General features: G+C 40.3%; 2 protein-coding genes and 1 long non-coding RNA gene across 3 annotated transcripts; 1 reads left to right on the top strand and 2 right to left on the bottom strand.

Annotated features, from left to right (window-relative positions):
• Window positions 1-2,559: 2,559 nt before the first annotated feature.
• sdhd (succinate dehydrogenase complex subunit D) lies at window positions 2,560-19,013 on the bottom strand. Its single transcript, XM_023351600.1, has 4 exons — window positions 18,927-19,013; window positions 14,790-14,897; window positions 7,282-7,432; window positions 2,560-3,464 (listed from the first exon to the last, which is right to left on the bottom strand). Exons 1-4 carry the CDS (start codon window positions 18,973-18,975, stop codon window positions 3,299-3,301), a joined length of 474 nt encoding a protein of 157 aa, XP_023207368.1. The 5' UTR covers window positions 18,976-19,013; the 3' UTR covers window positions 2,560-3,298.
• Window positions 9,276-12,417, bottom strand: LOC111612007. The gene is made up of 2 exons (XR_002754362.1): window positions 11,912-12,417; window positions 9,276-11,818 (listed from the first exon to the last, which is right to left on the bottom strand). It is a non-coding gene; the product is annotated as an uncharacterized LOC111612007 (long non-coding RNA).
• Window positions 19,014-19,725: 712 nt separating the features above from the next.
• On the top strand, window positions 19,726-24,854 carry timm8b (translocase of inner mitochondrial membrane 8 homolog B). The gene is made up of 2 exons (XM_023350915.1): window positions 19,726-19,954; window positions 24,058-24,854. The coding sequence occupies exons 1-2, from the start codon at window positions 19,853-19,855 to the stop codon at window positions 24,223-24,225; spliced, it is 270 nt and encodes an 89-aa protein (XP_023206683.1). The 5' UTR covers window positions 19,726-19,852; the 3' UTR covers window positions 24,226-24,854.
• The last annotated feature ends 460 nt before the right edge of the window (window positions 24,855-25,314 follow it).

Genomic DNA, 25,314 nt, shown 5'->3' with positions numbered 1-25,314 from the left:
ACACCACCTTACCGTGCCGAGACAGTTCTTTAATCAAAAACTCGTCACTAATGAATGGAGAGACGTTTGACAGAGTTACCTTAGTTGCAGATAAAGTCAGCGGCGAAACCTGTAGAAACAAACCCATCACGGAAACGCCTGCTTCCACTAACTGTTGTGCTTGCTCCAGTTTTTCCACAAACAAAACTACAGCTCCACTCATTCGAGCTGCCGACTTGATTGATCCATGTCCAATCACCTCCCCCACAGCCAAACAAACTTCCTTCACGTCGCATGGAGAACCAGCACCCACCTTGATGCCGTTCTTTCGTGTCAGCGTGGAGAAAGACCCACCACCAAGGCGTCCTGAGACGCCGACCACACCCGAACCCAAAAAACCCCTTAAAACATGACAAAACTAACACAAAATTACAATTCAACAAGTAACATAAACACCCAGTGAAAAACAGGAAGAAAAAAAGCCAAAGATAGAAAATATACAAACACTCTCTCACTCGCTCTTCTTCCCCTCTTCCACACACCCTCCTCTCACACGAAGAAGAAAGATTTTTGGTCTGGTCAGGCAAACACTGCACATCAAACCATCACGATGCTTCATATCCCAACAGCATGATGCTGTTGGGATGTTTCTCAGCTATAGTACCTGGAAGGATTGTAAAGGTAAAAGGTCAGATGAATGAAACAAAGCATCCAGCTCAGGGAAACTTGAGCTGGATGCTTTGGCGTTTTCTTGTGTTTTTAACAAAAAAACTGAGAAAAATAAAGTTTTACGTCGACTACTGTAGTAGTGTTCAAGTAGGAGCAGAGTTGAGATAGCTCTGGAGTCTGCTGGGTAGGAAAAAAGGAAGTTCCGTTCAAACATGTGGCTCGCCAGGCTTTATTGGTGGCTCTGTGACAGGTCACAATAAGATAGCACATTTTTAAAACATGTTACAGAAACATAGAATGCTCTCTACATTTCTCCATCCATCAAGTTGTGAGGGGTATCGGTGATTATCTCCAGTGGCCAACAGGCAAGAGGCAGAGTCACCCTGGACAGGTCGCCAATCCATCACAGGATAACACAGAGACTCCTTAGGTGTGTGTATGCCAGTGGTTCTTAACCTTTTTTGAGGAACCCTTCTTTAGTGATAAATATATATATATATATATTTTTCAAATTCAAGACATAGGTATGAACTCACAGCAAGTTACAGTGTTACTTTACTCTGGCCCCCAAAAATATTTTGGCCCCATAAAAGAATTTCAGCCCCCAAAATATTTTTTTACTATTTTACTAATTTAAAAATAAATTTGGATTTTTTCAAAGAATGATAAATTTTTTAATAACTTAATATTTTTTATTTTAAATTTAGTTTGTTTTTTTGTCGTTTTGAATCCACAAAATACTTTTTTGGGGCCAGAATAAAGTATTGCACAAATGACATACCTGCAAATCAGTGTGACTTCTGCTGTTGTCTTTGGGAGACCAGTTCAGAGAGGCGTGGCTTCACCTTGGCAGGTGCATCTTCAGAGCAAAGTCTGTTCATTTTCTTCTTTTTTTGCTCAACATATTTAGTACGGATTAAAATATTAAGAAAGAAACCACGCGACGCACAACTACGACAGCCGTTGATACTGTGTGCACTAAATGCCCCGCAGCCCTGATTGGCTGAGCAATGTAACATGATCCTCTGCAGCAAGTGATAGCCAAGCGGGGCGGGTCATCACGACTTTACACAAGTGTGTCTTTACCTCCGCGGCAGAGGCTCCGCCGAACCCCTGAGACCGACTCATTGAACCTCTGGGGTTCGATCGAACCCAAGTTAAGAACCACTGGTGTATGCACACATACACACACCTAAGGAGAATTTAGAGAGATCAATTAACCTAACAGCCATGTTTTTGGACTGTGGGAGTACCAACAGAGAACCCACACATGCACAAGGATAACATGCAAACTATTTCTCATTTTGGCTCAATTAAAGTCTGTATTCTTGCATCATGTTTATAGCCAAAACCATCCACATTTGGTTACTTACACCTCTTGTATTGTTGTTGAAGCTCAGTCTGTCACAAACAGAAAATCAGCTAAAGAGTATGCCTAATAAAGTGGCCCATGGGTGGATTTGCTTGATGCTTCCTTCCTCCACTTTTTCTTTTGTTTGGTAATTATGGAAAAGCCAGAAGTCATAAATTGGAGTTTGACTCACAGAGAGAGTAGGATCTTGGAGAGTAATTTTTGTTTCCATGACAGCAACATCCAGATTCTGACTCACTCCACTAAACCTTATTTATGGCAGCTGTTTATTCAAGTAGACATTTTGTTTTGTTGATGATTTCTGTCATCAGTAATGTCCATTGAAATTATTGCACAACTTTGGCTTGCCAGTCATATTTAGTTGAAGTGAAGGTTTTTTCCAGAAGTCATTCCCAGTTTTAGATAGAAGTATTCATCCTCAGATTTATCCTGACTTCTTGTCTTTTAACCACTTAATGTAAATGCATTTTACTTCTGCTATGAATTATATACAGTTTTTTACTATTTTTCTCAATACAAAATCCCAGCCCCAAACCAGATGTGTACCAGTAGTTTTATTGCATAAGTATTGTGTAGACAGAGAAGACAGAGCTCCGTTTTCTTGACCGTGAAACCGTGGAATCTAAGCTGCATGAAGGAAGTGAACACACCAACAGAAAAAAAACATCAAATTATCCAAGCTTTCTGATTGTTTTATGTATTGTACAGAACTACAGTATAATCAGCAGAAGTAAATTTTGCAACTTCATATCCAGCTACGCATTGCTACATAGCTTCAAACAGATTGCATCCTAAATTCAGGGTGCAGCCTTCAATTTCTAGGAATGCTGTAAAGGGAACCAGACTATTCTGTATGAGTCATAAAATAAATTTATTGTGGCTTGTCAAAAAAACTCCAAAGCTGAGTTAGAGCTGCAGAATGGGCTGCTGTGTCAGAGTGTGTGGCTGATATATATATATATATATATATATATATATATATATAAAACATGACAGAAGATGTTAAACTTTTGTATTCTGTAAGACTTGATCATAACCATAACTGTCTGGATGAAAATGCTTGAATCTCCAAAGTAAATGCTTGGAGCTCAACTCAGTGGAAAAAAACAAGTTGGAACGGATCAGCATCAATTAGATAAACACATGAAATCCTCAGAAAAGGCAAAACGATAGAACTTATAAAGAACATGTTGACTTATTATTTTTTTTACAATTAGGTGGGACAAGATTTCTCCCAAAGCGCTGGTTCCCCCTGAGCTCACCAGTCCAAAATCCCTTTCATTTGCTATAGAGCAGAGCGATGGCATTGCAGATGCCCACATCATTGTAGTTGAAGTAGCAGAGTCCGGCGAAGGTGACCGTGGACAGGACGAAGAGGCCTGCACTGGCGAGCTTGACCTTTGTGTCCCCATGGACATAGTCCGTGAACACCTGACCCAGACCCCTGCAACGCAAAGACAAGCTGAGGTCAGACACAAGCAGCCACTGGAAGACCAGTCAACAATCTCAGACAACCTTTGAATGAACAAACTGAAGCTTCTGGTGTGTTGCTGGACTACCAATAGCAGCTGATAGGTCTTATGGCTGAAACTAAGAGAGATGAGTTGATTGCTTTATTCATCAGACTCGTGGTCCACAAAGACATGATACACGACAACACACAAAAATAAAAGTAAAAATAAAATCTTATAAAAGACTTGCATATCAATGATTCCACAGAGCCGACTGGTATCTTAGTGCACTGAGAGAGGGATGTGAAAACATTACAATAAGACTGTTCAAGGAGCTGCACAAATGACACAAACTTGTATATCAAATATCTAATGAGTGCCTGAAATGTTCTGACATGTGCGTTACAAAACATTCCATTTGCACTGCTGAACCTGGGTTTCTTGAGGAGAATTCTCAGGGATTCATTATAAGCAACCTTAAGCTTCTGCATGCTAGCTTTTTTAAATTTACACCACAGAGGAGCTGTATACAAAGGTGTACAGTAAGCTTTGAACAGGTTTATTTTTACCTCATCAGTGCACATATGAAATTTTCTCCCCAGAATGTTTGCCTGGGCGTACAACATGTGACACTGCCGATAAATGTCATCATCGTCACAGACCAGCTCTGTGATGTAGCAATCTCTCTTTGATGAGAGATTGCTGAATCTCTCAACAAACGTACCTGGAGTGTTGGCGACATACAATACAGGTATGATGCAAAGACTCCAGGCAACATAAATGGAGTGTTGCCTTGATTGCACCGAGGTGGTCCACCAGGGTTTTGTATTAAAAGATCTTGAGTCTTGTTATAAGTAAAATAATCTGCCAATGGAACTAGAATTTTTTGCCCATTAAAATTAAGGAATTAATGACTTAAAACAAGCTCCCATTTCTTGCTGAAAATTCGCCTGTAATTTAGTTTGTCTTATTTCAAGTGTTCTTAGATATTTGTACTAAAAGCTATAGAAAATATTTAAGATTTTGTGTTTTTGCAGTGTGTGATTTCTACATTGCCATTTCCACGCTCTCCAGTTCATAAAGCCTTGGTTATCATTACCAACAAAGGCTTTTGAACAAAGTACTAAATAAATATTACTAAGCATGTTCAATTCGGTTTCTCTCTGTTATTTCACATTATTTTAAACTTATTTGTTTTGGTTTCTTCCTAGGTATGGATTACTTGAGTTGTTACCAATATTTGATGAAAATGTCCTGTCAATATCACCTTTAGAAAAATGTTTACTGTGAAAAATTGTGATGTTTTTAATATTTTTAACATTGTATATTTCTAAATATCAGTTATCGACCATGACGGCACTATTAACATCTGATATTGATCCATCCATCTTCTTCCGCTTATCCGGGGTCGGGTCGCGGGGTAGCAGCTTCAGAAGGGAGGCCCAGACTTCCCTCTCCCCGGCCACTTCTTCTAGCTCTTCCAGGGGAATCCCAAAGCATTCCCAGGCCAGCCGAGAGACATAGTCCCTCCAGCGTGTCCTGGGTCTTCCCCGGGCCCTCCTCCCGGTGGGATGTGCCCAGAACACCTCACCAGGGAGGCGTCCAGGAGGCATCCTGACCAGATGCCCGAGCCACCTCAACTGGCTCCTCTCGATGTGAAGGAGTAGCAGCTCTACTCTGAGTCCCTCCCGGATGACTGAGCTTCTTACCCTATCTCTAAGGGAGAGCCCAGACACCCTACGGAGAAAACCCAATTTGGCCGCTTGTATCCGCGATCTCGTTCTTTCGGTCACGACCCAAAGCTCATGACCATAGATGAGGGTGGGAACGTAGATCGACCGGTAAATCGAGAGCTTTGTTTTTTGGCTCAGCTCTCTCTTCACCACAACGGACCGGTACAGCGCCCGCTTGACGGCAGACGCTGCGCCAATCCGCCTGTCGATCTCCCGCTCCCTTCTTCCCCCATTCGTGAACAAGATCCCGAGATACTTGAACTCCTCCACTTGCCTACTTGCCTGGGCTTGTTCATCACCACCAATAGGATACACCTGTTTCGCTTCTCCCATTAAACACAAAGCAAGTCTCGCAATCAGCAGCAGTCACATGGAGGAGGAGACGGAGACCACAACGACTGCAACTACGTCGGACACGGCTCCAGGGGAACCACCAGCTGGTGATGAGAGCCCATGGCCTTATATAAACACAATATACTCTTTAGTGGGTGTTAAAGATTCGTCGTACCGCATGCAGTGTATGTTATTCCTGCCCGAAGATGTGGAAATTCTATCTTACAAAAACTCCCCGTCCAACTTGAAGAAACACATCGAGGTAACGTCTTATGAAATGGTTATAATCCTCCTGTTTCAGTAACTATAGCTTGGTCACTAGGCACTACTGTATTGTGAAACGTTGACCATAAATGAACTTTGTTTGGCATTGTTTCAGTTCCACACGTGGTGTATTTAGCTTAGGCTTAATGTTGACTGTAGCAGGCTACCTAGACTCCTCTGTTCAAGGGGGGACAGAAGCCATAGCGATAGCAATTTAGACTAAATTTAACGAATATAGGAAAGGCATGCAAGTTCAAAACCAGGTTTACAGATGCCAATAAGCTGCATTTCCCTCCCAATTCTTTTTTTCTTTTGCATAATGACCAGTTGTGTGCACCACCTACTGACTGTAGCATTGACTGATTTGTGAAGTAGAGTAATCGTAACAGCTCTTTTTCTTGATGTTGGCCGCATTTTCTGTACTATTAATTTTTATCATTTTCAGCACTGACCTTACTTGAAGGGAAAACTTAAGGCTTACAAAAACTTTGTATTTTCTGTCCTGGAGGGTTTACTAAGAAGCTGGTTCAGTTGTAAAGCAGGTTAAGTTAACCTTGTGCTATAGGTAAAGCACCTAATTTTCTTAACTAAATGATGCCAGCAGGTATATCTATTAGCAGGTTTAATTTTGCCTGCACTTGGTTGTGTACATTATTTTAAGTGTATTTGACAAGTTTACCAAAATATAAAAAATGTCATTCAAACTGCATTTGCTTTGTTTTACTTTTTACTTGTACTTTTCATTACATTACTTGAGTACATCCATTTTTACAGTAATTTCCATACTTAAGTACAAGAAGTTTCAGATACTTTAAGACTTTAACTCAAGTAACATTTCAGTCAGTGACTTGGACTTTTACCAAAGTCATATTTTGGAGAGGTACTTATACTTTAACTTGACTCTGAGATTTCAGTACTTTATACAACACTGCAGCACTCGTTCAATTGGTTCAGAGATGGCTGGAATGGGATACAACGGAGCGGGAGGAATAGTCTGATTGGGTTTTCCAGATACTTGACAGAAATGACACGATTACAGTAGTGCACGACATCACCCTTCAACCCTGGACAAAAGAAATGACGCAAAATGCAATCATAGGTTTTTCTTATGCCAAGGTGACCAGTTAGTGAATTATAATATGCCCGAAGCACATAGCACCCATGTTATAGCATCCCCCCCACCCCAACCACCTGCCTTTGTTACTCGCCCCATCCTCCCCTCTCCTCCGCTCTGACAGTAGCACCAAATTTTTCCATATTCTAAAATCCAACACGTGACAGGTATGATTGTAGGTCTCAAATGGTGGAAGTTCTTAGTTTTGACTATCAGATTTTTCAGTATTTCGCTAGTCAGAAACTATTCAGAGGAAATTTGTGGATTGTGATCTCTTTTTAACTATTGTACATTTCTACCCAAAATTCTGTGAAACAATTCTTATTAAACTTCCCCAGAGTAAAGTCTGGTGGCAGCTAGTCTTACCAGTGTCCATGCAGGGTGAGAGCAGCAGCCAGGGAGTAATCGATGACTGGCCCGGGACTGAAGTACGCCACAGGACCCAAGGCAAGCAGGGCGATGCTCAGCACTCGCTCTGCTGTCCAGTGAAGAGACGCGGCTTTGGAGTCGGAGCCCGCTGCAGAGCAAGGCAGCACATGTGTTATCCAACTTCAGAACTTCACTGAAGCTCAGCATAAAATTAACACAGCCACTCATTTTCAGTCAGATTCTGTTCACATTTTTGAATTTCAATCAATCCTGCCCACAGACTGCTGCTAGGTCACGTTGGAGAGCAGCAGCAGAGCAGTAACTGGAATGGTGATAAAATATGAGCGGCTGGGTCGGCTCAACATCACAACCATTCATTTCATCTTCTGAGGCTTACCAGTGAGAAAGGAACAGAACACGCTCTAGCTTCATCTGGTGGAAATTAGCATGACCAGTTTCTCTGGCAATGTAAGCTGATACCAACAGGATGAACATAATGAATAGTGTGTGCAAAACTGTCACTGCATTCAATATTAGGGTTTCTGTACAAGTGTGAACTCATGAGACTTGGAATATATGAACAATTATGTCCAGCTAACATTGTAATTCACAGCCCTACTGCTGAACGAGTCCTAAACTAGATGAAAGGGAGCATGATGTGACCCAGACCAACATCCGCAGTTCACCACAGGCATATTTCAGTTTTCTACCTTCAAGATGAAAAGGAAATGAAGGAAAAAAAAAAGACAAGGTCCTTCCTGTGATGTAAACCCAAATGTGTTGTTAACCACACAACCAGATGGGCACCTACATTCAACACTTTTCAGCTCTCCGTGAAGTACAAGTACTTATGTACAATTTTCATGTATCTGTACTTTATTTAAGTAGATTTTATCTTGGATACTTTCGACTTTACTCCACTACATTTTACAGTAAGTATCTGTACTTTCTACTTCACTAGATTTCTACAAAAACGTCACGTTGCTCGTTACGTTCAAGTCGCATTGCGCTTTATTCCGTTAAAATGTGAAGTTCAGGGACGTAAGGTGGGGCTGTAAAATCCAAGCAATAACGCAATTTACTAATTACGTGTGTCTGTTGTTACCCATCGCCTTCCCCTTTCAGTCACACACGGCGCTCCAAGACATGCGCAGTGATTTTCTCTAAGCGGGAAAAGATGTCTGTTTAATCGTCAATAATAGCATATCGCGGGGTGTGCCGTGGTGGCGTAGCGGTTAGCGCGACCCGTATTTGGAGGCCTTGAGTCCTCGACGCGGCCGTCGCGGGTTCGACTCCCGGACCCGACGACATTTGCCGCATGTCTTCCCCCCTCTCCTTCCCTGTTTCCTGTCAGCCCACAAAAATACCCCCTGGAGGGGTAAAAAAAAAAAAAATTGCATATTGCTTCATAAATCATTAGATATGGCGACATGTAAATTCAGCAGTGCTTAGCTTTCACAGATGGTGGGGACTATGTCCAACTTTTACCTCACTTGGAAAAGAAGCTTAAAGAAAGGTAAGCTATGTGAACAAAGCTAGCTGTACAGAGACACATATGTTGCATGAAAAAATATTGTCACTCATTTTGCTTAATTGTTGTGCAGAGGTGTTGACTAACTTGTTGCATATACTGTATGTGGCAACGCTGTGACCAAAAGTCTGATATATATGTAACCCATGTTAATTTAACAAATATGAATTATAGCCTGTAGTACACTACATTGTCAATAGGTGGCAGTAAATGGTTTCAAGTAGTCTAAAACTACATTGATGTGCAGCAGAATATGGACTAGAATAACCAGAAGAAGAAACTGGAAGAAACGTTTTGTGGTCATTTTATTGACAACACTCTGTGTTATTTTCAATATTTTTCAAGAGCTAACTTTCATCTATGGTTGATTTTTCGATTCTTGTGTAACCGGACCCGGGAGAACTTTGTTTTTGATATTACATTTATTTGTTTTTTGATGCGAGTCTCCGGTTGTTTTTTTTGTGTTGAGAGACATCGTGTGAAGAACGGCGAGCCAGGATCCAAAAGAGCAGATTGAGATTGTGTCCACTACGACGTCAAAGAAGAACCTTCTTCTGTTCCACTTGATCGGTGGGATTGCACATATTAACACTACCCGGGTAGCTACCATATAACATTCAGATCTGAAAACTGAATTGAACTGAAAAAAAAAGAAAGGAAAAACTTTTGAACTCGACTGACTTGACTTAGGACTACCAAAAGGAAACATTGACTATTTTGTTCTGTTTCATTATTGTCAAATTGTGTAATAAATGTGTTTTGTTCAACACATTGTTTCCCTCGCTCCTCCTGAGTTGAACCTAGTTCTGATGCGCTATTTAATTGTAAAGATTCATAGTCACCGATTCCTTTGTTACAGGTGCCTTACCAGATAAGTACAAAGTGTTACAAAGTGGCGAGCCCAGCCAGGAGGAGCAGTTGAAAAGGGAAGATACTATGTAATGTGAAGTACTTTTAGGTGTTTTGTTTTGTCAGATGTAAATTACTATCGAAACCATATTTTTGTAAGTCTAAAATACCCCCCAAAAAATGGATCTGGTCCAGTATTATGGGATTGATGTAACGAGAGCCATCAGTGTAAATGGTGTCACTGAAACAGATTCTAACCGTGACATTAGGGCTTCCTTCAGAAAATATGGAGCAGTAACCAGAATCCTCAGAGTGCAGAACACAGAAGGGGAAGGGGGAGAATCTGTCATTGTAGAGTTTGGCTCACAAACATCCCTATCTACCTCTGAACGAGTCGAGTGACGACACGGACGACAGTTCTTCTGATCACAGTACCACTCCTCTAATAAAACGCACAAAGCCCATTCTTGTGCTCAATGAAAACTGCCCTTCTCCTCCACCCCCTAAATCAAACAGTTTTCAGACTGACGTGGCTAAAAAAAGGGTTGAGACAAAACCTCCAAAACTGACCAGCGATGTAACTAACCCACCTGAAATTCAGCGAATTGTGGTGGAACATGTTATAAGGAATGATGCTGCCCCCTCTCAGAGCCAGTCAAAATGGCTACGGCCATTCTCAGGAAGAGTACCAAAACCTCCAGGCGAAGCAGATTATGAAACATGGGGCCTGCATGTTGAGCTACTGTTTAATGATGGCACTTCAGACGATGTGACCCGGAGAAAAATACTGGAAAGTTTGCTCCCCCCAGCATCTGACGTCGTGAAACAACTTGGTTACTCAGCGCACCCAAGAGAATATGTAAAACTGCTTGATGCTGCTTACGGCCTTGTGGAGGATGGTGAGGAAATATTTGCTAAGTTCCTGAGCACAAACCAAAATCCAGGTGAGAAGGCATCTGAATATCTACAGAGGCTACAGGGTCTGCTATTAAAAGAAATGGTGTGAATGCAGCAGATGCAAATCGTCACCTCTTGAAACAATTTAAAAGAGGATGTTGGGATCCCAATTTGATCTTGCAATTAGAAATAAACAAAGAAGCTATGCATGACTTTGCTGAACTCCTGTTGCAGATACGCACCGAAGAAGATAAGCGATCCTCTAAGCTCGACAGAATGCATCGCCATTTTGGGTCTTCCAAGGCAAAGCCCATTGCAAATGTCAACTCACTTCATGACCTGACACCTCCTTGTCCTGAACCCGGTTCTGAAGTTTTACAGACATACATCTCTGAGACTGAGAAGTTGAGGAAACAGGTGGTTGGGTTGCAATTACAGCTCTCCACAAAACCCTCCAAAAAGCAGAAAAAAAAACCCAGAAGGCTGCTGAAGAAAACCACGAACTGCCAACAGCAGAAAGCCAAGTTCAGCAAGTTGCATGGCAGTTTTCAGAAAGACCTCAGCCTAAAGCTTGGTTCTGTTTTAGGTGTGGCGAAGATGGGCACATAGCAAGGAACTGTGAAAACCCCATTAACAAAGCTGCTGTTGATCGGAAATACAAAGAACTGAAGGCTAAACAAGAAGAATGGAAGAGTAAGCACACCAGTCAGTCGTTAAACTGGAACAGGTTCGAGTAATGGGACATACTGGAACCAGACATATTCCAAAGAGTCCCACACCCAAAGAACATTGTCAAAATAACTGTCAACATGGTGGGAACCGCCAAGCCCAGCTGCCAGGTGGATTAGTTGGCTCAAGAGCTGCTGTGGATTTATCGATTGGAGAAATAAAGCACACCTGCCTTATTGATTCTGGGTCGCAAGTTACCACCATCTCCAAATCCTTCCAGGAGACTCACTTGTCTTCATATCCCCTCTTCTCCTTGGATAACCTCCTCGAAGTAGAAGGAGCTGCGGGTCAAATCGTTCCTTATCTGGGGTATATTGAGATCGACATCACTTTCCCTCAGAGTTTCACAGGTGAGGAAAAACTGGTCAAAGTCCTAGCTCTAATTGTTCCAGACAACAGAGCCAATTCAGAAATTCCAGTCCTGATAGGAACAAATGCTCTGGATATTTTGTATGAAGACTTCAGTGAGCATATGAATATCCCTGAGGACTGAACTCATGTTCCCCTCATTAGGCAACTTCATGCCATCTACAAGAAAAAGACAAGACAGAAAAACTATGTGAGGTCTGTCAAGACACAAGGAAAAAATAAGATCATCCTCCCAGCAGGTAAAAAACTTACATTAGATGGTCGTGTGAGAAATGTCCCTGCAGAGCAAGGCGCTATACTCTTAGTAGAGCCAGTCAGCCAACAAGGTTTACCAAGCGGTGTGATACTCTGCAGTTACATCATGTCAAGTCCACGACAGACTTCATTTAAAGTCCCCATCCTTCTGAAAAATGAGACTAACCATGACATAGTTGTTCCCGCTCATCAAGTCTTGGCAAAAGTCTCTTTCCCTTTGTCAGTCTCCTCTCCTGTTCCTACCTCTAACAATAAAGGGGAAGAAGAACCTGAAGGACAAATAGGCAGTATTGCCACATGTTGTACTGCTTATGAAGTGACTCAAAGTGAACAGATAAGTACAAAGTGTTATATATATATATATATATATATTTCTGAACGATGCCAAAGCGGAATGAAGAAGAGTTTGAATTGATGATATTGGTTAAACTTATTTCAGCTCTAAGTATTTAATATCTATGTGTTTTTATGGGAATGTGGATCTTTCAGATCAATTTGAGAAGCAATTTTGATCATATTTCACATTTTATTTCATCATGTGGTGCGGGGCGCTGGTCTTGGTCTTGAGGTCTTGGGTTAGGTGGTCTTGACTACGTCCTTGGTTGCATGTAAATCTAGATTTAAATCGCGTCACAGAGAGTAAACACAATACAAACATGCTTTATCTGTGGCATTGTTCATTAAATGTATTGCTGATGTATTGAAATTAAATACGATAGCTACTCTTAATGACATTGTATTAGCAATTAGGTATTACATTCAGCAAGTGCTTTTACTTTTAATACTTAAGTATTTTTAAAAGCCAGTACTTTTTTTACTTTTACTTAAGTACAAATGTTAATGTGGTACTTTCACCTTTACTAGAGTACATTTTTGTCTGTTTATTTGTACTTTTACTTAAGTACATTGTTCGAGTACTTTCTCCACCACTGGAAGGCGCACTCTTTTTTCCTCTGCTCCCTCTCTACCTATCTTTTCCCTATTTGCTCCGTCTCTGTGCTGCTTTTTCTAGCCTCTCTTTGCACATCCTCCAAATCTACAAATTATAGAACTGGTCAAGTGGTCTCTCAATGCAATTGGTCAAATTTTTTGCAACAAGACGACTGGGCAAAGGATAGCCAGCTTGTCCTGCGGGGACACACCCAGCGGCATACATTTTGGACTCTTCAGATGTTTACAAAAAATTTTTTTCTGTCCATGTTATACCTGGAAGACCTGGAGTGTCTGTATTTAGTTGGATTCATGATAACGGGATTTCTGCTGCTTGGAGTTGGTGAATACCTGGCATATTAACAAATTTGGAAGACTTGGGCAATTGTTTCAACCCTTGTCAAGGATGCCTGATCAGTGTGATGGACTGAGCTGACTAGAGAAGACTCAGAATAACACCAGCGGGATGGAATCGATCTTGGACCAGTTGCTAGTCTGGCCCGGCGGGAACGGCCACAATAATTTGGATGATCGGAATCAATAGGGATGTACCAGTGAGACTTTAGGGGAGATGAAAATTTAAAAAGTCTACCTGATCTAAAGAATACTGTCTCTATCTGAACAGGCTCCCCTGTGTAGACCTTAGCTGGCTGCTATCTCAAATCTAGAAGAATGATATGTAGACAAGAGGCTCTTTCCCACCTTGTTCCGTTCCTAAAGACATCTGTGCAACTGTGGAGCAGAGTGCTCCCAAGGACTTGCTCTTAGATAAGACCACCGTATCAGAGACTGTTGCCCGGGAGAGCTGGTTGCACAAGGTTCATGGACTTACTGCACACATATCTTAAGACTACTGATGCACACTCCCTGATTTCACTGCCTTTTGCTGGCCGCATGTCTGAATGTTCCTGTATTTGCTGGGGTTCTGCCTATCCTTCCTGATGTTATCATTTCATCACCCTGTCTGCCTGTTTATTTTATTCTAACTATCACCTGAAGAACATTTCCAGGCTTAAAGGACTAATAAACGAGGAAGACCAAGAGAAACTCCTGTTAGTTTATAAATGGTGGACTACTTATCCTTATTATCACTTGAACATTTCCAGATTTAAAGGACTTATATCAGAGCAAGACTTAGGAGAAACTCCTGTTGATGAGTACTTAGCAACCCAGGACAAGAATCAAACATAGAGAACCAACATTAAGCTTTATCCTTTACTAATCTAAAACAAACTTAGAAAATACTATTAGCTTACAAATTGTGGTGTGCTTTAGCACCAAAATACATTAAAGGCTTATTGTTATATCAACTTTCCAACCACTCAGGCCTTCTTTTTCAACTTTACTTAGCAATCCAGAACAACTGGAACATTTTAAAGTGTAGTTTTTCTTTTGCTGTGCTTGTTTTTCTTTTATTGTGATTGTGTTACTGTTTTTTGTTTATCTTCTAATCCAAGTAAAGCACTTTGAACTGCCTTGTTGTTGAAAAAGTGCAATATATTGGGGCGTGCTGTGGTGGAGTAGGGGATAGCGCGACCCACGTTTGGAGGCCTTGAGTCCTCAATGCGGCCGTCACGGGTTCGATTCCCAGACCCGGTGATGTTTGCTGCATGTCTTCCCCCATCTCCCTCTCCCTTTCCTGTCAGCCTACTTTCATATAAGAGACACTAGAGCCCACAATAGATCCCCTGGAGGGGAGAAAAAAAAGAAAGAAAAAGTGCAATATAAATAAAACTTCTTCTTCTACTACTAATGCAGCAGAGCATCAACACTCTGCATTTCCTCAAACCTTAGAGCACCACTCAGGATTTGAACTGTTTTAGAAGTCACTATCATGCTGTCTGAGCTTGATAGTGACTGTCTCTGAGTCAAATCTCAGAGGTTGATCTGTGTATAGACCTGTTCCAAGTCTGTACCACTGTAGAGCTGACTGTCTACCACTGACCGTAGAGAGGTGGTGACGAATGGATCCTTGCAGTCAGGGGTTGGGGCTGCTGCTCTTTGTGAAGGACGACAGCTGGCCTAGCCAGCAGGGTGCTTTGGTAGAACAGAGCTGAGGAGGGAAAACAGAGGAGATGCTTTAATCGGACACCAGTTCTACAGGTATAACACAAAACAGTAGAGGTTTGCAAAATGCTTCTTCCTTTAGTTTTAGTGTTTTTTTCTCTTGCCATGAGAAACAACTTGGTTCTCAGGAGGCTGGAAGATTAACTAGAACATCATAAAAATATTAAAATTAAGCAAATTAGGACATGATGATCAGCGAAAACAAAGCCAAAATTTATAAGCAGCATGAGGAGAGGCCATGCTTATCCTTGCAGGGTTCCTATGTCTAAGATTAGAGATGAACCAATCCAATATTAATATCTGTATCAGTCCTGATATTGGAAAATATTCTAGATCTGGTATGGCATATTGCTTGCCCTTTTGACAATACATCATAAGGGCAGATCTATTCAGTCTAATTTGATGCTTTGCGCTCTGTGTGACGTTATGCTTTATTATTTATTTTTCATTTTATATAGAATTACTAATTGCCCTTTCTGAACCATGTGAAAGAAGGTTTGGTACAGTATATTTTTACATGTTTGACAAGCAAGGTAGTCAACTTATGGCTTTTGTCAGTTTATTTATTTTACATTGGCTGTTCTACATCTTATGGGACCAATTTTATGTTGTTGTGTTGTTTTTCTATGTGGGACCAAGTATAAGCTTGTGGGACAATCTTATGGGACCAATCTTATGAAGCTTGGTTCCACATGGGACCAAGTATTTAAATGTACTGCACTGCTGAAGAGTTATGAAATAAATTTGTAATTCAGTACTTTTATGTCTGTCTGAAAAAAGAAACGTTTTATCACTTTGGAACTATTTTTCTGTATTGGATCAGTATCGCCTGATACTAAACCTTAGATATCGGTATCGGAAGTGAAACAGTGGATTGGTAGATATTCAACAATAATTAGTGGTGAACAGATGATACCGACTTGTGTCACTGAACCTGAAGTCAACTGATTCAAAATGATGACTGGGACTTTGGGACTTTTGTCATCACTACTGTCATGTGACCTATGACTTTAAAACAACAAACTTGTTGAAATTTCTATGAACTGACAAAAGTCACAGTTATAGAAATTTCAAACAAGCATATAAAATATTTAAATATGTAAAGATAAAGTACTTATTGATTTGTATAAATTCACAAAACATCAGCAGATTGTACTGCATTGACATGGTGCCTCACTGCAGTAGTCAATCGGGTTTCTATGGCTTCAAGAGGCCAGCAGAGGGCATTGTTCTTAGAGGCTCCAGCTGCCAAACCAGCTTGGTTTAAAGAACCAGTCCTATGGCACAAAATGATACCAGACCATTATTCCACTGCTGTGTCTGATAGCTAGTATGAGGTGTTTGTTTTAATATGCTGTGTGAAGTCACAGTATTTATATACGAGCATGTTTAAAACCTATATACCTCACAGTTCAGCTAAAAACATCTACTCCTGTCCAATCTGGTACATTTCTTTACAAAAAGAACTGCTCTGTAACATTTTCATAGTGGGAATATTATGAGAAATTTTTGTACGGAAGCATTTTAAAAAGCCATCCATAAGAGGAACGTTTAGTGTAAAACATGGTCAAAAATGGCAAAGAAGGAAGCTGAGCAAAAACACAGCAAACACGATGACACACGACATGGCTGGACAGAGCTTTAGGCCCAAATTAGAGATAATAAAAAATTATTCATTTCTAGATTAAATACACATATCTAAGGTAATTATTATTAAAGGCATAACTTAACATTGAAACTGGGATATTCTTTGACATTTTAAAGTCTGAATTTTGTAGGAGAAAAAAAATAAGAACACGCAAGATTTCTAAGACAATGCAGTCAGATATTTGAAACAAAACCTGCTAGAATCCCCCAGTTGAAGGAGATGTGGATCTGGGCTGTTTCTCCAGGTGAAGGAGATGTGAATCTAGGCCGTTTCTCCAGGTGAAGGAGATGTGAATCTGGGCTGTTTTTCCAGGTGAAGGAGATGTGAATCTGAGCTGTTTCTCCAGGTGAAGGAGATGTGAATCTGGGCTGTTTCTCCAGGTGAAGGAGATGTGAATCTGAGCTGTTTCTCCGGGTGAAGGAGATGTGAATCTGAGCTGTTTCTCCAGGTGAAGGAGATGTGAATCTGGGCTGTTTTTCCAGGTGAAGGAGATGTGAATCTGAGCTGTTTCTCCAGGTGAAGGAGATGTGAATCTGAGCTGTTTCTCCAGGTGAAGGAGATGTGAATCTGAGCTGTTTCTCCAGGTGAAGGAGATGTGAATCTGAGCTGTTTCTCCAGGTGAAGGAGATGCCACTTTGGAAAATATCCAGATGTACAAATAATCTACCACTTCAACCTAAGAAGACTTCTGGCATTTTTGTCTTCCAAATGTTTGACTTTATAATCTAAGAAAATTTTCAAGTAATTTCTCACAATTTTCTAAGTTTATCACCCAGAAAACATCTTGTTTTAATAGTGTGCCTTTAATTATGGAAGCCTTTTTTTCCATGCAAACATGATTTTGCAGCATCAGGGAATATCCAAGTTTTTTTTTGTTGTAGATGTATAAAAATAATCTAGAAATTTTTCAGGGGAAAATGTACTCCTCCATGGTTACATTATGTTTTCTTTTCTTTTATCTACAATAGCCCTAATAGTCTGCCATAAAACAGCAGATGAAAATAAAATACAGACCTAATAGAAAATAAAAACAATCAAGTGGACATGATTTTTTAAAGAATTTAGCCACAGAAAGCATATAACCTGGAATGGATCAGCACGCATCCAAAACCTATAACTTTATTCAAATTCAAAACTACTTCGTGTTATGACTAAGGTGTAACACGGTTGGTTCTGGGGATCCATTTTGTTTGGTTGGGTGAACAAACTCCTGCCTAAGACCAGTGGCTGTTAGTGATCAGTCGCGCACTGCTGGCAAATTGTTTAGTGTAACACGGAGCAGAAAGCTAACGTCGTTTCTCCCTACATCCAGTGGGAAGTGCAGTAGCTACACAGGCACACCCAAGTGTGAGCAGAAAATGATTCGCAAGTGAGCAGAGAGGTTTGCAAATGTTTCCAGTACCTTGTTGAATCTATGCTACAAAGGATTAAGGCAGTTCTGAAGGCAAAAGGGGGTCCAACCCAGTACTAACAAGGTATACCTAATAAAGTGACCGATGAGTGATGAAAGACGAAAGATGCTAATTATCATTTTGACTATAAAGCATCAGGCCATTACAATAAAAATCAACAATCACATTAAACCAGGGAGGCATTGTTTCATTTACTATACATCTACTCATGACTTTATTTACAAAGCTGCCATCTTACCTGATACAAGATAAAAAACAAAACAAGGTTCAATCTTTTCATTGGTCTTAAGATTATAATTTTAACACATTCATCATACCAAAATTACAGATTTTCCAGGCTCAAATTGTCAATACTATTTTAATCAAAAACAAATGTTTAATTTCATCATATACTTCTCCAGCTATTCCTGCAAGGATCAGACTTTCAACACAGAATTTGGAAAATCCACATAATTGTATTAAAATGGATGAATGGGTACAACTTTTATACAGTGGGGAATGGGAAAGTTCTGGAAGAAATTGTATTTTATGCTCCTATTATCGTATTCCATAACTGTCAGAGGTGGAAAAATAAATCAATAACTTCCCATCCTTTTCCAGAATGTGAGAGGTCCCTGTACCATTGCTTTCTAAAGCCATGCGTGTCGCGCTATACCCTAGATGTCATTTCATCACACTGGCCGTTTTAACATCACAACACGAAGTCCCGTTCCTTAGAGCTGAGACGGGATTTGAAGCTGTAATATTAAGGGTTAGCACTTTCAAGCTGTGCGCCTGAATTCCTCTATTTTGTCTCGTGAACTTGACAACAGACCCTATCGGCCATTGTTTCTACGTAACCTGCCTGAGCACCTCATTGGTCCTTTCTTAGTGTCCTTTTCTCTCTCTGCTGTATTCAGGTTAGCGCTGGTGCCCAGAAAACCCACACACCTGGGAAACAGAGAGCAGTACTCACGTTTTACACCCTTACGAAACACAGAACTCAATCTGACGATGGCCGCCATGATGACTAACTCACCAAGGTCACCACCGTTACCCGGATGTAGTTTCGGAGTTGTTAAGTACGAAGCTGTTGAATGTTTAAAGAGATGACTCACTCCGCTCTAAGTTCAGGCAGGAGGTTACTATCGATCAAATGTACAAAAGTACTTTGTTCTTTTACACAAAGGTATCTACATTAGCTTTCAGTAATTCAAGCTAAATAAAATGGGCCAGAAATCTACAATAGGACTTTAGTTGTTTCTTTCTATTTCTTTCAATAAATCAAAACTTGCAAAACGTGGATACACACATTTTATTCAATATTGATATTTTTGGAAAATTATGAAGGATGGGCATTTTTAAAAAAGACTTTCTGTTTCATTTTTGACATGCATTGTCTTTTATACTTTGAAACATACTAGCACTTTTGATATAAGTATTTTAAAACAGGTGTAAGTCACCTTAAATTGTTTGTTTGTTTTTTCCTTTCAGCATTCGTTTATTGTTATTTTTACGGTTTTGTATAAATGGTCTTGTTTTAGTGTGTTGTTCGTGTTATGGGACTACTGATGGAAATGAGCAGCTTTCCAAGTCTGGCGCATTTACAGCAATATCTTCACCTTTTCTAACTGACCTTTTTAGGGGTCGAGTAAACATCTTTTTACTGTCAAATATCTTGATAAACGTAACGTCCTGCGTCACCGTGATGACGCTGATTTCCAAACTACTACAATGTGACTCATCACAGTGTGAGGACCATCTTTATTGTTTGTAGATCAGCGCTGCATTGGGATTTCCTGAGGGTCTCCTCAGCCTTGGCTCACGCCGGGTTAGTGTGAAGGACTCTTCGTCCGCCGCTTGGACCGGTCCGTCGGCTCTCTGCGTGGACTCTGGAAGCTCATGGACAGCTTTGATAATCTCAGCGCCTCGGAGAAGGCAGAAGCGTCGGAGCTTCAGAAGATGATCGCTATAGAGCAGCAGAAGGCCCAGTTCCAGGCTCAGGTTTGTTCCCACACGGTGATCTGTGTCTTCCCGGCTTTAACAGGCCACATGCAGGGGACCATGGATCATGGACCTTACCACAGGGGCCGCTTTTCATTGGCTGATGCCCATTTTACTAAGTAGCGCTGCTACAACGTGTGTGGCCGTCTCACAAACACACGCTTCCCGTTAGCTAAGTACAGCATAATGGCAGAACTGATACAGCTTCTACACCTTGAAGCAGCTAAACAGCTCAGTATGCAATGTGTCTGTATCTGACATACACTAAAGGTTTTATTTTAGCAGAAAAAGCTTTGGACTAAACTGTTACTCATGTTAGCCACTCTAGCACCAAGTACAGCTAGTCAATCAACCATCGCTGTGTTCAGGGAAGCGCTGATTAATAATCGAGAAATAAATATCAAGCCTGGAAACTTGATATCGTAATGGACTGAATGTTATGTTTTTAACATAATCTTTGCTCGTCTTGCGGGGAGCAGGCGGTTGCCACGGTAACAGGTGTGCTTAGGCCTGTCACGATAGCAAATTTTGCTGAGCGATTTATTGTCTCAAAAATTATTGCGATAAACGCTAATATTGTTTGAAGACATTTTTACACTGATTTAATGGAAATGACATAATAATGCATGCGATTTCTTGCCAAAGATAGAAACACTTTATTTTCAAAAGAATATTTAACACTGGAACTGATAAACAAAATAAACAAAACAACCAAAAACGAAAACAAAATGGATTCTCAGTCTCCATTAACAAAAAACGCACTTGAAAAAAAAACTAAACAACATAAAGTAAAAGTGGAAATAAATACTGCATTCAACCAAAAGAGGGCAGCTTATGAAGTCTGTATATTATGTTGCCCTTCAGTAATAATTAGATTTAAATAGAGAAGATGGGCACATCGACTACCTGATGCAATAGTTCACACTACACGATTTTTTGCTCCTATTTTTCCCGTTACAACAATCTTAAAACGTTGGTCTTTCTAAGATTGTGTGGTGTGTTACGGTAGATCAGGGGTCCCCAAACTTTCTCCTGTGAGGGCCACATAACTTGTCCCTTCTCTGATGGGGGGCCGGGGTCAGTTTGTAACAGAAAAAGTGTGACGATTGTAAGAGTGCTAAACATAAAAATGTATTGTTTTTCAGAAAGCACAATCAAATAACCTTTTCTGGATTCTTCAGAGAACAAAAGTTAGGAAATAACACTATTTATGAAATAAATAATAACCAAATAACACTGGGTTCTCCACATAAAAAAAGGGTTAGGGTCAATTATATGCATGTATAAAATAGTTACTAACTAGTAGTTAATAATAAATAAAGTTCATTACTAACATTTATTTTATTGCAAAAGTCCAACTTATCAAATAAAAATGCACATATATGAAAATACTCTGGTATTGTTCAGGGGGCAGGACCAAATGTGGAGGCGGGCCGCATCTGGCCCGCGGGCCGTAGTTTGGGGACCACTGCGGTAGATCGTCCTCCGATCTAAATCAGGGATTTTCCCGGACTGGGCGCTTTAACGCAGCCTGTTGAATGTGACAGGTAGCCAATCAGAAAGCGCGGATTCTCCTCTGCACTTTCTGAGGGGAAATTACGTCGGGGAATCCCAAACAGCTGAAACGGCGAAACCCGAAGTCCAGCGGACATTGGAGATGATATGTGGAAACAACATTAATGTTTACTCAACATGCAAAGAATATAGAAATGACAAGAGGAGGAGTTGGAGCGAAATTGCTACCGCAGTTGATAAACCCGGTAACTTTTCAGCTGTTCTTCGTTAAGGTGACGTAAATAGGTTCTAATGATTTTCATTCAGTCAGGATTCTACACTGCAGGTAGATTGTAGTAAAGCATTGATTAATGCCTGGTTTTAAAATTAGTTAACTGAACTTGTAGCCATTATTTTGTGCCCATTGTTGGACACCACACGGCAGGAACGAACCCGATCGAACCGTTATATCTAAGATTTCTGTCGGCTAATGTGTGATCTGTCAGGTTTTGAAAATGGGCCGACAATCGGCCGACAGCTCTAAGATCGTGTAGTGTGCGCTGGGCTTTACACTGAGGAAATGAGGAAGGGAGGAGTCAGTGGAGAGCACCGGAGTTGAGCCTTTTTTTCATTCAGTGTCATTAGCGGAAAGAGAAAAAGGCCGGAAGAGATGATAATGCCGATAATTAAAATGAAGTCGATAGTTTTAATTTATCGTACGATTAATCGATTTATCGATTATCGCGACAGGCCTAGGTGTGCTTAAACTACAAAGAGAGAGAGAGAGAGTAAAAAGGTAGGAGTGGTTTTGAGTTGATCACCTGTTCAGGTTATTTTACCTTTGTTTCTCTTTGCTGTGGCTCATTACAGCCGCTGTAGTTTCTAAATGTTGGACTAATTACCTCGTTCGTTTGTGAGTTTACGTCATTCACAACAAACATCAAATAGAACAAATATAAAATTTTAACAAACAAATGGCTCCTACTGTGGTAATTATGTGAAATTAAATTAATTATATCCCAACTTCAGAAGATTTGCCTTTACTTTTACAGAGCTCTTTGGTTCCACCTATCAGTCTGTAGCTTCTCATATTTCAGTCATCAAACCAAAGTTCAGATCTACCATAACTGACTGACACCTGCTGACCTCAGGTTTGCAACCAGCTTGTGACTGAGAAACCAGTAACCTCCTCCCAGTGACAGAGTCTCACTGAGGAAGAAACTGCATTAGGTTTTCTATCACTTTATTATTTCTGCTATAACTGATGGATATTCGCATAGAAAATAAGTCAATAGAGTTTAATTTACAATTTTTATGTCTTTGTGTCATGAGGTAGAGCTCAGCCGGCTGGTGAGAGAAAAAGTAGATCTTGGTCTCAAAAAGTTTGGGTACCCCTGAGGTAGAGGGTGGATCTGCCGTTTTCCTCATCTAGCGAAAGCGTTTTGCTGTGACGCACAATGTTGGAGGCATTGCAATCTCATCCAAAAAAGATGACATGAACTTGTTAGTTCCTCTGTCCGTTGTAGTAGCTGATATATTGTGAAAATCCGGTAGAAATGATGCACTAATCGAGTCATGTTTACATAGAAACAACGCTCCGCAAGGCTTTGTTTGTGAGACTTGCGGTCACGTGGGTCGGTTGTGGGCGGAGCTTAGTAAGGTCCATACTGTCCCAAGATGTCCAAAAGAACCAAGACTTAATGCTTTATGTATTCCACACTGTACTGAGGGCTCATGTTGACATTTTATTGCAGTCTACACATCTAATTCTCCAGATATAGTCTGACAGGTAGATATTATAAAGTTCCATCCATCCATTTTCTAACACCCTTCTCCGTAGAGGGTCAGCAGGTCCTGGTGCCTATCTCCAGCTAACGTTCGGGGCGAGAGGCGGGGTCACCTGGACAGATCGAAAGTCTCAGTGATTATAAAGTTACAGAGTGAAAAATTAAGAGCAATACTTTTGCTTTATTTAGCCTGTCCGTATAGAAAAAATGTGTTATTCATTATTCAAAGTCATATTTTCACCATATTATTAATACATTTATAAATGTTATAGTTCCAAGCCAAACACTTAATTCAAAAACTAAACATTTAGTTTACAAGCTAAATACCAATATCAAATGTTTAGTTTAACTGAACATTTATACAGTTTTATATTTATTTAAATATTTAGTTTCAAACTAACAAAATTTTTGATTCACAAGCTAAATAAATAGTTTACAAACTAAATATTTAGCTCAAAATTAAACATTTTGTTTACAACCTAAATACTAAATATGTATTAGTACATTTTTATCTTTCAAATGAAATATTTAGCTCCAAATCAAATACTTAGTTTTTATGTGACATTTATAAATTTATAATATGAATAAGATGGTAAAAATAACTATGAAAAACGGCCTTCTTTTTTCTATATTACTGTGAATCTTTACTGTGTAACTTTCCAAACGTCAGCCTGCAGGTATTATCGTTATTGCTGCAACTCAGCAGCTTTGCAGCAGCCATGAAAGGAGCCGGTACACTATTGGACTCAGCTGAGTCAGATTCAGTGTCTTGCCAGAGAAGTCCATTTGACCGTCTGTCTGTCTGTCTGCTGTGTTTTCCAGGTGCACAGTTTCACAGACGTGTGCTGGGACAAGTGTGTGGATAGTCCAGGCTCCAAGCTGGACTACCGGACAGAGACATGTCTGCAGAACTGTGTGGAGAGGTTCATTGACACCACCTTAACCATCACCAACCGCTTCACACAGATGGTGCAGAAGGGCACTCACTGATCATGGACCTGATCCAGAAGGACGATTTACTCAGAAGCTACCCGTGTTGTATCATGCGGATGGGAGAGGACCATATGTTTCGGGCTCTGGAGATGTGGGATGAAGTCTCTCATGTTTCTGGAAGTAAATCAGTTTGGAAACTCGCACATAATCTATGTTCTGGTGTGAGATCCTTGCAAGTTGTAAAAGGTTTGACAAGGATTCTGATAGAATCCAGTGATGATGATCAGGCGGAGGTCTTAAATGATATTAAAGTCTTTAAATATTGTGCTCTTTTTTTCTGTCTAGGTGAAAGACATAGAAGTACATAGATGGCTTATATTCTTCGATTTACGTAACAATCCAGTTTATTTGACAAACAGTGTTAGCGAAAAGTATACATACCTTCTACTGTTCCCCATTCTGTTTAGTGATTTTAAAACTAGTGGTGCACCGATTACAGTTTTCTTTTTGATCACTAATCTAATTTATGGATTCAGATTTTGACCATTTATCAATGTTTGGTTTTTTTAATAACTGACACTGTCAGGTGTTATAACATCACAATACACCTTCAATGTTCCAATCTTGTATTATTGAAATATACAGGAGGCAGTTGTCTCAAATTAATAAATATTATTTGGCTATTTTGGGGGTGCTTAAGGATTCTATTTTTGTTCCTAATTACTATGACACTAACCAAAAAATAAAAAATATGGTTATGTTATGATGAAAACTTTGTGGTGTTATTCAGGTCAGTGAAAATAACATTCCTGGTGTAGTGTGGGAAAAGAAAAATAGCTTTTTAGCTCAAAAACAAACTACACAAGACAATGATTTTCACAATATATGATGATGTGAAGTTTTGGGTTTGTCCTGCAGCAAGAAGGTCATGGGTTCGATTCCCGGCCCGGGGTATTTCTGCATGGAGTCTTCATGTTCTTCCCTGTGCATGGTGGGTTCTCTCCGGGTTCTCCGGCTTCCTCCCACAGTCCAAAAACATGTCTGTTAGGATAATTGTTTTTTTAAAATTCTTCCTAGGTGTGAGTGTGTGCATGGTTGTTTGTCCTGTCTGTCTCTGTGTTGCCCTGCGACAAACTGGAGACCTGT

The sequence above is a fragment of the Xiphophorus maculatus genome, chromosome 18 (assembly GCF_002775205.1).
Source record: "Xiphophorus maculatus strain JP 163 A chromosome 18, X_maculatus-5.0-male, whole genome shotgun sequence".
Taxonomy (NCBI): Eukaryota; Metazoa; Chordata; class Actinopteri; order Cyprinodontiformes; family Poeciliidae; genus Xiphophorus; species Xiphophorus maculatus.
This window is presented reverse-complemented; position numbering and strand designations above follow the sequence as displayed.